At 55.4% G+C, this 13,669-nt stretch overlaps 1 protein-coding gene and 1 long non-coding RNA gene across 2 annotated transcripts in view; one reads left to right on the forward strand and one right to left on the reverse strand.

The window, feature by feature from the left end:
* The window catches only part of LOC149913500 (uncharacterized), a 207,287-nt gene that overhangs the window by 41,589 nt on the left and 152,029 nt on the right, over positions 1-13,669 (reverse strand). The window lies entirely within an intron of this gene.
* Positions 1,138-6,165, forward strand: LOC149913503 (uncharacterized). The gene is made up of 2 exons (XM_090129411.1): positions 1,138-1,544; positions 3,314-6,165. The coding sequence occupies exons 1-2, from the start codon at positions 1,234-1,236 to the stop codon at positions 3,675-3,677; spliced, it is 675 nt and encodes a 224-aa protein (XP_089985537.1). The 5' UTR covers positions 1,138-1,233; the 3' UTR covers positions 3,678-6,165.

A 13,669-nucleotide genomic window follows, 5' to 3' on the forward strand; every position in this document is an offset into this window, starting at 1 on the left:
ACACAAAGCAGAACTGTCCCACTCTGTGGGAATGTTAGGGTGCCACAGGCAGGCTCCAAGATACTCCCCTCTATCCTCCTTCCGAGCTTATCTCTATGCAAGGACAGATGAATGATCAGAACAATGACCCAGTGTAAAGGGCGCAAATGTTAGGGGGGTAATTAAACAATTAAGAGGCTATGTTTATGTTTATGTTGTAAAACAGACATCCAAAAGTTATGACCAAATGTTTGTTAAGAAAGCAATTGTTAGAAGGCAATTAACCAATTAAGATATTTGTGTTTGGGCGGCAAAGATTTGTGTTTACTTGGTATTTGTATGATTAGTGAAGGGTGGCAAAAGAGTGTGAACCTGCAGTACTCAGCCAGTGAGGAACCAGGGGAGAAAGAGATAAGCGTTGGGCAATAGGGGATAAAAGACGTAACACTGTTTTCTCTGTGCACTCCTGCTTGCAGGAGGCCCGCCGTTGCAATTGCGAATAAAATTTGCTTTATCAGAGAAACCGTCCTAGAAAATTATTTGGATATTTCCAACACGCTGGTGATCTCAGGGAAAGTACTGAGTACGTGCGCACCGTCTGGTTCTTAACGCTAGGATAGCGCACAGCGTTATTCGGAGAAACGGGACAGCCGCCGCCTGTACCAAGCGCCTAAGTCTGCAGAAAAGCATCTGCTCTCGGCAGCCAACGCCCGGCTTAGCAAGGTCAGCTCCGCAGCTGCGGATCCAGCAGCCCGCGAAAGCACGTCGCTTTTAACGCAGCTTGTTTCCCTTCATTCGATTCGCCTCCGAAAGCTCCTCCTTGCCCGCGCCCCCAGCCCCGCCCGGGGAGCCCCGCCACGGGAGGCTGCAGGCGCCGCTAGTAGTAACGCTCCGCGTCCCGCAGGCCCTCCGGCGCGTCGGCCAACGACGGGCAGCGCGGCCCGCGTGGCCCGCGCCACAGCAGCTCGGCCAGGCCAGGCCCGGCTCCGCCGCTCGCTCCTCGTACGGCCGCAGCACAACGGCCGCGCCGGCCCGGCCCGGCCCGGCCCGGCCCCGCCGCGCCCGCCATCGTCATCACGCCGCGCCGGGCGTCATCACGCCGCGCCGCGCTCCCATTGGCTGCGCCGCCGCTCGCGGAGCTCTGATTGGGCGGCGGGCGCGCGTTGGGCGGCGGTTGAACGCGGCGCGGGCGGGCGGTGCTGTCGCGCCGTGCGGGAGCGGGGCTCGGTGCGCTCGCGCCGTTCCTCGGCCCTCATGGCTCCTGCCCGCAGGAAGGCGGCCGCGGCCACGGGCGCGCGCGGCAGGAAGCTGAGCGCCTTCCTGAAGGACTTCGACCGGGAGGGTAGGCCGCGGGCGGGCGGGCGGGCCGAGCTCTGCGCTCGGGCCGCGTCCGACGCCGCGTCCGTCCCCGCAGCGAGGAGCCGGGTCGAGCAGCTGCGGGCGAGCGGGGAGCGCCTGGTCAAGGAGATGGAGAACCTGTACGACGTGGAGCTCCTCCGGCTGCCCGTGGCGCTCCGCGAGATGAACTGGCTGCAGTTCTTCGGTAGCGGCGGGGGGCGTCCTGGGTGAGGTTTGGGGTCCTGGGAAACTTTGTGGCCAGCGTAAGGGCTTTGGGGAGTGTTGGGGGGTGGCCCAGTGATGGGCCACTGAGGATTTCTGAGGGGGGTCTTGGAGCGTTCTGGGCATTTGGGGAGGGTTTTGAGGAGGTGTGGGGGCATCCTTGGAATTTGGGGGAAAGGCTGCATAGCTCGGTGTTGCCATCGTGGATCCTATTCTTCTTCAGGGTGAGATGGGGGTGCAGCGGGAGCCAGCAGTGTTCTGGGCTGCATTAAAAAGGGGTGGCCAGTGGGGAGAGGGAGGTGATTTGCCCTCCTCTACTCGGCTCTTGTGAGGCCTCATCTGCAGTACTGTGCCCAGACCTGAGGCCTCCGGCACAACAAAGACGCAGAGCTCTTGGAACGAGTCCAGAGCAGGACCACTAAGATGATCAGAGAGCTGGAGCACCTCTCCTGTGAAGAAAGGTTGAGGGAACCAGGCTGGTTTAGCCCTTAGGAGAAGAGAAGGCTCCAGGGGAACCTCTGGAACTGTGGCCTTCCAATACTTGAAGGGGGTGTATAAACAGCAGGGGGAATGACTGTTTACAAGGGTGGATAGTGATAGGAGAAGGGGGAATGGGGAGGTTTAGGTATGACATTAGTGGGAAGTCTTTCACTCTGACGGTGGTGAGGCACTGGAACAGGTTGCCCAAGGAGGCTGTGGATGCCCCATTCCTGCAGGCATTCAAGGCCAGGCTGGATGTGGCTCTGGGCAGCCTGGTCTGCTGGTTGTCGACCCTGCATGTAGCAGGGGGTTGAAACGAGATGGTCATTGTGGTCCTTTTCAACCCAAGCCATTCTATGATTCTATGATATGGTTCTACGACTCCTGGCCTGTCTGGGCCGGACTGGGCAAAGAAAAATTGTCTGGTGCCACGTATGCACTCCAGAACAGAGTGAACAACAAGAACACGTGTACTTCATTTACATGTATCTTTGGTACAAGCTAAAAAAGAGGGCAACCAAATCATCATGCTGGTGGCTGCACACGGCTGAGCTGGCCGTGCCAGACGGAAGGGACTTTCAGTGCACTTCCCCGCTGGGATTCTCTCCCTTGCAGGTGACGCTGATCAAGCCCCAGGAGCCCCGGGCGGCACGGGGCTGGAACTGAGAGCTCGGTCCAACTGCAGGTGGCGGCAGCGTGCGCTACAGCTTTTTCCTGGCTGGAGTGCGAGGTGGAAAAGGCGTGGAGGGCGCGGCTTCAGGCCAGCCGGGAGATGTCACAGCAGAGATGACATCACCCGGAGCCCGCGTGCTGTCACAATGCACTGCCATGACGACGCCGGGCCCTCCCCAAGGACAGCTGCCCGCCGGCTCCAGGCACCTCATTCGTGAGCTGTGCTGCCCGCAGCCGCTCGCCGTGCGCTGTGCCCGAGAGCAGCCCCAGCAGCAGACCAGCTCAGCCTCTTCGCGCTCGTCCTCCAAGGCTCTCAGAGGTGAGGGAGAGCTCCAGCACGCTTCAGGCTGCAGAGCCCGGCCGCAGGATGCGGGCTTAGCTCCGCTGTGCGTGAGGGGCGTGCAGCACGAGTGGCAGGACTGCCGTGAGCAGGAGAAATTGCTGCTGGCCCTTCTGGCTTGGGAGCTGCAAGCCACGTGGCGGGCGGCTCGCAGCTGGGCAAAGGAGACAGCCCTCTCCTGCCTGCCCCTCTGGGCTCCGAGGGGCGGGGGGCAGGAAGCAAAGCTCACCCGTTGCCTCTGCCAGGGCAGCCCGTCACTAACTCCTCTGCTCTTGCCTTTAGGTTTGGAGGCACGTGCCTGCCAGCATGGACGAAGCCTGGGTGGGGACGTGGAGACCTCATCGCCCACGCGGCCTCATCTCGGCCCAGTTCCCCAGCCCCGGGCCCCAGTACTCCATCCCGGGGACAACAGGTACAGCGGCCATCCCCAGGGCGGGGCGCGCATCAGGGACATCACAGGGCAGAGCAGCTCCCGAGCCTTTCCCCGTTCCGGCAGAGCCTCCCACAGACTCAGCTCGGCAGCTGCACAGAGGCGCTCTGGGGGCTCTCGCTATGGAGTGCCTGCACGCGTGGTGCGAGAAGGCCTTTGGAAACTGCTGGCTACAGGCAGCGTGCTGGCCAAAGCTCTGCTCTCTTTTTCCGGTGACTTTGCAAGGCGCTGGCTCAGCCGTTTGCACTCAGGGGCTGACTCTTGTGCGCTGCGAGGCCCCGCACGGCTCGCCTCCGTTGGTCTGGGAGGAAGAAGTCACGTGGGAAGGGAATGTCAGGAGGCCAGGCGCCTAACTGCGCCTAACTGCTCCACAGGAGCTTGAAACGTGCAGCTGCTCAGGGGTGTGCTCTCTTCTGCTTTTCCTCCTAGGTTTCGTGGGCCACAGCCCCACCAAAGCCCGTGCCCCCGCATACACGTTTCGCGGGACCAAACCGCCTGCGGCCGAGAGCTGCGGGCCAGGTCCCTGCTACTTTGTGGAGCCCGCCATCACCAGGAACGGGAAGTACGTGGCTCCGGGCGCCCACCTTTGCGGACGACCCACGACGGAGACCACCGTCACCCCCGGACCCAGTGAGTACCACTTCTGCAGCGCTTCCCCCACACAGGACGAGCACGGGGCTTTTGCCCTGAGTCAGCTCGCGCCCTGATGGAGCTGTAGGTCTTTTGCGAGAGAACACAAACGGCTCTGAGCAGCGATAAACGCCCTCGGAGAAGGACCGCTGCCCAGCACCACGGGCTGAGGGCACAAGGACCCCGCGTCCGAAAAGAGCAAAGAGCCATGGGCTGACAGGAGGGACAGCACAGCAGGACATAGTGGCGGGGCACAGAAAAGCGTCCCCACGTGCTGCCTGGGTCCCCCAGCAATCCTGCAGCTCTTCAGAAGACCCTTTCCTCGGGCCATTGTCTCTGCGGCTGCAGAGGGAGACCAGCACTTCACAGCTTTCTTCCTCTTCTCCTCCGCCCCAGGTGACTACCGCACCGAGGCAGCCAACAGGCACATCTTCAAGTGCCCACCGGTGCAGTCCATGGCCTTCCGGCGGGAGCCCCTGCGGACAGACCGCCCTCCAGGTACGCCGACCCTGGCAAAGGCAGACCCTTCAGCCTGAGCATCGTCCAGGGCCGGGCTGCTGCCCAGCACCAGCAGCGGGCCTACTGCGCAGCCTGCGCAGCGCTGGGGCCGCAAGCTTTCTGGCATGACCAACACCTCTCGGCCCGCAGAGGCTCCGGCTGCTCGGGCTCGGAGCTGCCGGCACTGGCCCAGTGCCAGAGTAGAGGGAGGAACTGGCAGAGGGGCGAGACCTCCCACCAGCAGGCTGGGCAGGCTGCCCCTCTCTGCTGCTTCCGTCTCCTCCAGCCCCTCGCGCACACGCTCTCTGCTGCTCCTCCTGCAGGTCCGGGCACCTACACACTGCCCAGGCTGATGGGCCCCAATACGGCCTACACGTTGGCCAGCCCCTGCTACTCCATGAGGGGAAGGAGCCAGCGCGGCCGCTTTGACGAAGACCTCGCCAAGGTGAGCTCTGCTGCTCCTCTTTTCCATGTTAGCATCCAAAGCTGGGCTGCTCTCCCTGTGCCACAGGGGCTTCCAAGCCTGCTGCACCTTTGCTTAACGCAGGCTTCCAGGGAAAGAGAGAGCCTTGAATGTGATCCCAGCCCCGTGTGCCCATGACTCTCTTGCAGACTCCGGGTCCTGCGGCGTTGCCCAAAGTAGCTGTGGATGCCTACAAGACCAGGGCGCCCGCGTACACCATGGCGGCCCGACCAAAACCCGCAGAGGGCAAAGCAGCGAAGCCGGGGCCGGCAGACTACAGCGTAGGCCGGGTAAGGCAGCTAGCTGCTCAGCTCTTCCCCTCTGTTTCACAAGCACAGCCTTCACGCCTCTCCCCCTTCCCCCGAGGCTTCCTCCGGCCAAAGAGCTTCTGGCCGCAGGGACCAAGTGCCGGACAGCAGGCCTGCTCCCTGCCCTCGTGCCACCTCCGAGCAGAGGAAGGGACAGACAGCACAGCATGCAGCTTTTCCTCCCTCTGCTCCCTTTCCCTTCACGGGGCGTGCTGGTCCTTCACAAGCTCTTCTGGGGGACGCAGCTCAGAAGGGCTCCAGGCGGCACGCCCCCAGCGAAGGAGAGTTAGCTGCGAGGTCCCAGGTGCACATCCAGCCCTGTCCGAGACAGGAGGTGCCCGTAAGCGCACCTCCTGTCAGGCCAGCCCAGCTCCCTGAGCCAGCTCTGCTCCAGCTGCAGCGGCCCTGCGCTGGCGCTCAGCCCTGCCCAGAGAGGCACCCGGGACTGTCTGGCATCGGGAGGGGTGCGGGACAGCAGGGTGCGAGGGCAGCAGAGAAGACAAGGGCCCTTGTGGATCTGCCTTTCCTTTTCGCCCTTCCAGGTGACGCTGATCAAGCCCCAGGCGCCTGCATCCACTTTTGGAATCCGGCACTCCCTCTACACAACCCCTCTGATTGTGGAATAAAACAGCCAAGTCTGGAAGGCCGCCTTTGCTTTCCTGGGACGGAAGGGGACGGGAAGACACCAATCAACTGCCGATTTCCACTTGATTCCATTTCTCTCTATCGACTTGGGCTTTTGCCCATTTTACTCTTGAACGTTAACAATTGGAGTAAGTCATCAATAAAATCAACTCAACACCTATATGTATGCTTTCCGGTTACTCCTTTTTCCTCGCCGCTGCACACAGGAATGCACCAGCGCTTCCTGAAGCCTTTCAAACTTCAGTGCGTTGGAAACCGCTGATGCTTGCTTGGTCAGCCGTTTGCATTACTGATGTCTGCCACGTGCTGAAGTAAAGACTAAACGAAGCAAATAGCAAAGGGAGGCCAGCCGTGGGCGGTGCATCCCTTCCAGCGCCGACAGGTAGATTTTAGGGAGATGCCCGGGGCTTACAGGACAACGGTTCCAATGTTGGTCTGACCAGTTTGTTGCAGATCTTAATCAGGGAGATGGGGAAGGGGAGGACGGACACTATTATGAATGAGGGGAACGGGGAAAGGAAGGGGGGCGATAGGACAGATAGGAAAGAAGCAGCAAGGAGTCTCTATAGAAAGCAAGAAGGAGATAGTCACCACCGTGGATGCAGCGTGGTTCATAGTTCAGTCATTGATCTTCAGTAATGGTGGGTCGTCGGGCATTGTTGTTCTGTTGACGACGACGGTGACAGCACGGCGATGATGGCAACTCCTTTCCAGTGGTAGTACCAACTTATAAATTTATAAGTCCAAAGTGGTTGAGTCAGTTGTTTTTGGGGTGAGAGCTTCTGGCTTTTGGATCTCGGCAGGAACTCCTTTTGTTCCCATCTTCCGGGCCTTGCCAGCAGATAAGAGGGAGCAGGGAGGCGCCCACTTGTATCTTGCCTTCACAGGATACAATGGGATCATCCCCCAGTCTCCTGTAGCAAGCTGGACTTCTTTGGTCACAGCCTAGATCTTCCACCAGTAAACAGTGCTGAGCACTCTCTTCCGAAGGCAAACAGCTAAAATTGTCCACACAGTGATGTTGATTGCCACACGGCAACACCCATCACTCATCTCCTAAACAAATCAGTCTCATCACAAGAAATACCTCAGGAAGCAAGCTTTGAGCCCAAACAAGATTGCTTGAAACTGCTGTGCAAATGACCGTTCCTGGTGGTGGGGAGAGAGAGAAAAAAGAGAGAAAGAGAGAAAGAGAGAGAAAGAAGGAAAGAAAAAGTAAGCAGAAGGGAAAAGAGGAGTGGGGAGTGAGGGGGGTTAAATGTTACACAGTTGTTAGAAGGGGCTTCTTGGGCTTGGTTACAAAGGTTGCCCTGATCTGTTGGACTGGTTCATCATCAGTTGAAGTGGTTACAGAGTCCATGGAGGATACCGCTGGTTGTATAGGTTGAATCCACCATGGAACCACACAAGGAACAAACACAAGAGTTGCAACAGCACACAAAATAGGATGCGTTTCACCCGTGGGCAATTTGTTTAGCAACTTCTTCATTATCATTCAATTTTTAGACAACAATTAGAATCATTCATTTTGCCACAAACACCAGCCGGTGGCTCTTCAGCAGTGGTGACACCAATGTTTCCTAATGAAGAAAAGGTAGAAAGTGAAAAGAGACAACCATCCATTTGGCAACAGCCATACATTTAACAAGAACCAATAATGACAGATCAATAAGTAAAACAAATAGAGCTATTTGTGTCAGCTGCGTAGCCCACCCAGGAACTCCCAGTGGAAGCCAGGATCCAGATGGGAATTCTTCAGTAGAGGTTGTGGTGTTTCTCAACGGCCATACAATAGGACACTTCAGTTAATTCACCAAAAGCGTATCTAGTCCAATTTGACAGTATGCGGACTTGCCATGGAATGTTTTCTAAGATGATTTAGTGTCATGAGAACTCTCCACTTGAGCATTTCCAAAGCAATTCAGGTGCTGAGAGATAGAGCTCCTAGTTTGGCAAGTTCAAGTACTGTTACAGTCTACAGAACTTTTCACAGGAAAGCGTGCGACAGTAGAAAGCGTCAAAGAGGAGTAATCCCAGAAACATACACATCTCTTATCAAAACTTAGGCACTTTCCAACAGCCGTGTTTGGGATGGAGCTCCTGGGCTGGTGTGACACTGGAAAGCATCGGTGCAAAAGGCTTTATGACAGATTTCTCTTGTGCCCACATCTGACAGATATTAGATGGGTCCCTTGATTCATTTCCCAGTTTGTTAGGAATTTGGAAACACTGTGGAGGACTTACATGCAAATCATAATCAGTTTGATAAGAAGCGCTCAAAGGAAATGCTATCACTGTGCAGGGAGTATCAGGAAGCGAGGATGACGGCTAAGAACTCTGAACCCAGTTGTGAAGTTTAACAGATCCGAGCACCGACGTCAACCACCACCCACACCCACACCAACGCAAAACATAACACTATTGCAACCAAAACATGTCATCAAGAGGTATATTCAGTATTCTAGCGTGATCAGATCTTCTGTCACAAAACACAAATCAGCTATCAGCCTTTCTGTGTCCAATCAAGGTCCTGCGGGGATCTTCTGTAAAATGAAACAAGACACCGACTGGCCCTTTTTGGGCTTTGTTAATACGGTTAAAAAGTGAGGGAACAATCCAGCAAGTGTTGATTTTATATTCCTTTTTCGGGGTGTCTTTAGCCTCCCAAGCACATTCGTTAAGGGATTCCATTAGGGTTAGGGAAACCGGCCTCAGGTTAGCTGAGTGAATCGACACAGTCTGGCCAGGGAGATAAGAGGGTTTCCCTTAGCTTCTCAGCCACTGAACTGTGTGTGACTCACAGGGATAACTGGCAAGAGTGGTGAGGCCTTTGGACAGAAGGTGTTAAATCGAGGATCTCTTTGTTTCGCTTTGTGGTGAGCTTTCTAATGCATCCACTCTTCACCGCCCCCACCCCGCTCACTTGGGAGGGGTGAAGACATCAGGTTTCTAATGGCTTGGATAGCCGCTCAGGTTCCTCGGGAGAGGCCCTAGGACCTGGGCTCAAGATGGTGCTTGCCTCAAGATTCTTGAGCCTCTGTTCTGGCCACCAGTTAACTAATGTCTCTAACCTGACAGTGGCTAATCCATTCATCAGATCTCGTGGAACACCCTTGTGCCAGCCCTGTGTCCCGAGACAATTACCCTTATGATCAATATGTCGCCTACCTGTTTTTGCTGACAATGAGACCCTTCCAGTCCCACTGAGCTTTGGCCTAGGAGGCCTGGGGGCAAGGCTGACCGCTGCAAGCCTCACTGCCCTTGGCTCCAATTTCCTGGAGGAAGAAACCACTGGAAGAAACCATATTTTCTCCCATAGTTAATTGACTCCTGGGCAACCTCCCCCCACGTCCGTCCTCTGTATCCTGACCGCAGATGGTTAGAGGTTACAGTTTCCTCTAACACTGCCCGGCTTCTTTCTGCCTGAGACGTAGCCTGTATCTTTCCTTGCAGTTGTGTGCCTATGGGTTTCAATGATCCTGGAAGCCCCCTAGTTAAAGTAGGCATTCTCTCAGGATCAACAGGCATCATCATAGATGATTCATGGTGTGGCTGCAGCTCTCTATCATAACACCATTTGGAGACAAGCAGCCTTTGGAACAGTCTCTACTAACTGATCAACTGTTCCAGTAATAGCAACTCCAGTAGCAATGGGGGGTTGTTGCTGGAGGGGGGAGAAGCTGAGAAGCGAGACGACTAACTCCTGGCTTCTCCATTGCGCTTGCCACAGCGTGCGTTTGTTCCGCACCTTTCCTGTGGATATGACAGTACGGCGGTTGTTCTGAAGCCTTGACAAGACTGCCACGGCTCTATTACGGTGCAGAACCAGAACTGTAAAGATCAGGGTAAGGGCTGACAAGGCAGACTTCCTGGTGGGTGTCTGCTACAGACCACCGAACCAGGATGAAGAGACAGGAGCAGCACTCTAGGAGGTTTCTGGAGTGTTTGGAGGATAACTTTCTGACGCAGCTGGTGAGAGAGCCGACGAGAGGAGCTGCCCCACTTGACCTGCTTTTCGCAATCGGAGAATGTCTGGTGGGAGATGTGGAGGTCGGGGGCTGTCTTGGACAGAGTGACCATGAAATGGTAGAGTTCTCAATTCTTGGTGGAGCCAGGAGGGGGAACAGCAAAACTGCTACCTTGGACTTCCGGAGGGCGGGCTTTGAATTCAGAAGGCTAGCAGGGGGAATCCTCTGGGTTTCAGACTTAGAGAGTAAAGGGGTCCAAGACGGCTGGTCGCTCTTCAAGAAGGTAGTCCTAAAGGCGCAGGGATGGCTGTCCCCCCGAGCCACAAAATGTGCCGGCAGGGAAGAAGACCAGCATGGATAAATAGGGAGCTATTCTTGAGGCTCCGGAAGAAAAGAGAATCTACCTCCTGTGGAAGAAGGGACGAGTGACTCAGAAAGAGTACAGAGAAGTTAAGATGTGTAGAGAGAAAATCAGAAAGGCAAAAGCCCAGCTTGAACTCAACCTGGCCGCTGGGGTTAAAAGGAACAAGAAACCCTTTTAAAAATACATCAACGATAAGAGGAGGACTCAGGAGAACCTTCATTCTTTACTGGATGAGGCTGGGAATGTGACCACTGAGGATAAGGAAAAGGCAGAGGTTCTGAATGCCTTCTTTACGTCTGTCTTTGAAGGTGACACCAGCTATCCTCAGGCTACTCCGCTCTCTGACCCGGAAGTCTGGACTGGAGTGTGGACAGAACCCCCCGCGATTCGGGAGGACGCAGTCAGAGACCTACTAGTCCAGCTGGACTGTCACAAGTCCATGGGGCCGGATGGGATTCACCCGAGAGTGCCAAGGGAACTGGCGCAGGTGATAGCCGAGCCGCTCGCCATTATCTATCAGCGCTCTTTGTTGACTGCTGAAGTCCAAGAAGACTGGAGGCTTGCCAATGTGACTCCCATCTATAAGAAGGGTTGAAAGGAGGATCCGGGGAACTACAGGCCTGCTAGCCTGACCTCCCGGTGCCAGGGAAGGTTATGGAGCAGATTGTCTTGAGGGAGATCACATGGCATCTGTGGGACAACGGGGGATCAGGCCTAGCCAGTATGGGTTCATGAAGGGCAGGTCCTGTTTGACCAACCTGATCTCCTTCTATGATCTAGTGACCCGCCTGGTAGACGAGAGAAAGGCTGCTGATGTAATCTACCTAGACTTCAGCAAGGCCTTTGACACTGTCTCCCACAGCACTCTCCTGCAGAAGCTGACAGCCCGTGACTTGGACGGGTATGCTCTTGGCTGGATAAGGAACTGGCTGGAAGACTGGGCACAGAGAGTGGTAGTGAATGGAGCTAAATGCAGCTGGTGACCGGTCACAAGCGGTGTTCCCCAGGGGTCGGTGCTGGGGCCTGTCCTCTTCAATAACTTTATTGATGACCTGGATGAGGGCACTGAGTGCACCCTCACTAAGTTTGGGGATGACGCCAAGTTGGCTGGAAGTGTCGATCTGCCTGGGGGTAGCGAGGCCCTACAGAGGGATCTGGACAGGCTGGATAGCTGGGCTGAAGCCAATGGGATGAGTCTCAACAAGACCAAATGCCGGGTCCTGCACTTTGGCTGCAACAACCCCAGGCAACGCTACATGCTTGGGGCGGAGTGGCTGGAAGACCACGTAGAGGAAATGGACCTGGGGGTGTTGATCGATGCTCGGCTGAACATGAGCCAGCAGTGTGCCCGGGTGGCCAAGAAGGCCAATGGCATCCTGGCCTGCATCAGGAACGGTGTTGCCAGCAGGAACAGGGAAGCGATTGTGCCCCTGCACTCAGCTCTGGTGAGGCCGCACCTCAAGTGCTGTGTCCAGTTTTGGGCCCCTCACTGCAAGAAAGACATTGAGGCCCTGGAGCGGGTTCAAAGAAGGGCAACAAAGCTGGTGAGGGGTCTGGAGCACAGGCCTTATGAGGAGCGGCTGAAGGAGCTGGGATTGTTCAGTGTGGAGAAGAGGAGGCTCAGAGGAGACCTTATTGCTCTCTATAACTACCTGAAGGGAGGTTGTAGTGAGCTGGGGGTCGGCCTCCTCTCTCATGTAACTGGTGATAGGACTAGAGGGAATGGCTTCAAGCTGCGCCAGGGGAGATTTAGAATGGACGTTAGGAAATACTACTTTTCTGAAAGAGTGGTCAGGCACTGGAATGGGCTGCCTAGGGAGGTGGTGGAGTCACTGACCCTGGAGGTGTTCAAGGAACAGTTGGATTTTGTGTTGAGGGATATGGTTTAGTGAGTACTACTGGTGATAGGTGGATGGTTGGACTGGGTGATCTTGGAGGTCTTCTCCAACCTTGGTGATTCTGTGATTCTGTGAGGTGTGGGGGCATCCTTGGAATCCAGCACAGAAGGACCAAGCACGTGCAAGGACGCAGAACCCTCCGCTAGTGGAAAGTGAAAATGTTGTTTCTGCATTGAACGTTGAAAAAGGGCAATTGATCTAAAGAATTAAGCTGTAACACATCCTTGGCAATAGCTGATGTGGAAAGTAAGAATACCATATACATATTAGTAACATATTTTAGAAACATAGTTACCGAATTACCTAACAAATTCTTTCTCACAAAGCTGCAATAGATTTTAAATGTTCTAAACAATGTGGGTAATAGTATTCTGAACTAGGAAACATACCGTAAGGTTGTTCATTGGACCGGCAGAAGTGAAATACATGCAACAAACTTTCAAGGAGTCAGGGCCTTTACACAAAGCAGAACTGTCCCACTCTGTGGGAATGTTAGGGTGCCACAGGCAGGCTCCAAGATACTCCCCTCTATCCTCCTTCCGAGCTTATCTCTATGCAAGGACAGATGAATGATCAGAACAATGACCCAGTGTAAAGGGCGCAAATGTTAGGGGGGTAATTAAACAATTAAGAGGCTATGTTTATGTTTATGTTGTAAAACAGACATCCAAAAGTTATGACCAAATGTTTGTTAAGAAAGCAATTGTTAGAAGGCAATTAACCAATTAAGATATTTGTGTTTGGGCGGCAAAGATTTGTGTTTACTTGGTATTTGTATGATTAGTGAAGGGTGGCAAAAGAGTGTGAACCTGCAGTACTCAGCCAGTGAGGAACCAGGGGAGAAAGAGATAAGCGTTGGGCAATAGGGGATAAAAGACGTAACACTGTTTTCTCTGTGCACTCCTGCTTGCAGGAGGCCCGCCGTTGCAATTGCGAATAAAATTTGCTTTATCAGAGAAACCGTCCTAGAAAATTATTTGGATATTTCCAACACGCTGGTGATCTCAGGGAAAGTACTGAGTACGTGCGCACCGTCTGGTTCTTAACGCTAGGATAGCGCACAGCGTTATTCGGAGAAACGGGACAGCCGCCGCCTGTACCAAGCGCCTAAGTCTGCAGAAAAGCATCTGCTCTCGGCAGCCAACGCCCGGCTTAGCAAGGTCAGCTCCGCAGCTGCGGATCCAGCAGCCCGCGAAAGCACGTCGCTTTTAACGCAGCTTGTTTCCCTTCATTCGATTCGCCTCCGAAAGCTCCTCCTTGCCCGCGCCCCCAGCCCCGCCCGGGGAGCCCCGCCACGGGAGGCTGCAGGCGCCGCTAGTAGTAACGCTCCGCGTCCCGCAGGCCCTCCGGCGCGTCGGCCAACGACGGGCAGCGCGGCCCGCGTGGCCCGCGCCACAGCAGCTCGGCCAGGCCAGGCCCGGCTCCGCCGCTCGC

The sequence above is a fragment of the Phasianus colchicus genome, chromosome 36 (assembly GCF_987193195.1).
Source record: "Phasianus colchicus chromosome 36, bPhaCol1.hap1.1, whole genome shotgun sequence".
In the NCBI taxonomy this organism is placed as follows: domain Eukaryota; kingdom Metazoa; phylum Chordata; class Aves; order Galliformes; family Phasianidae; genus Phasianus; species Phasianus colchicus.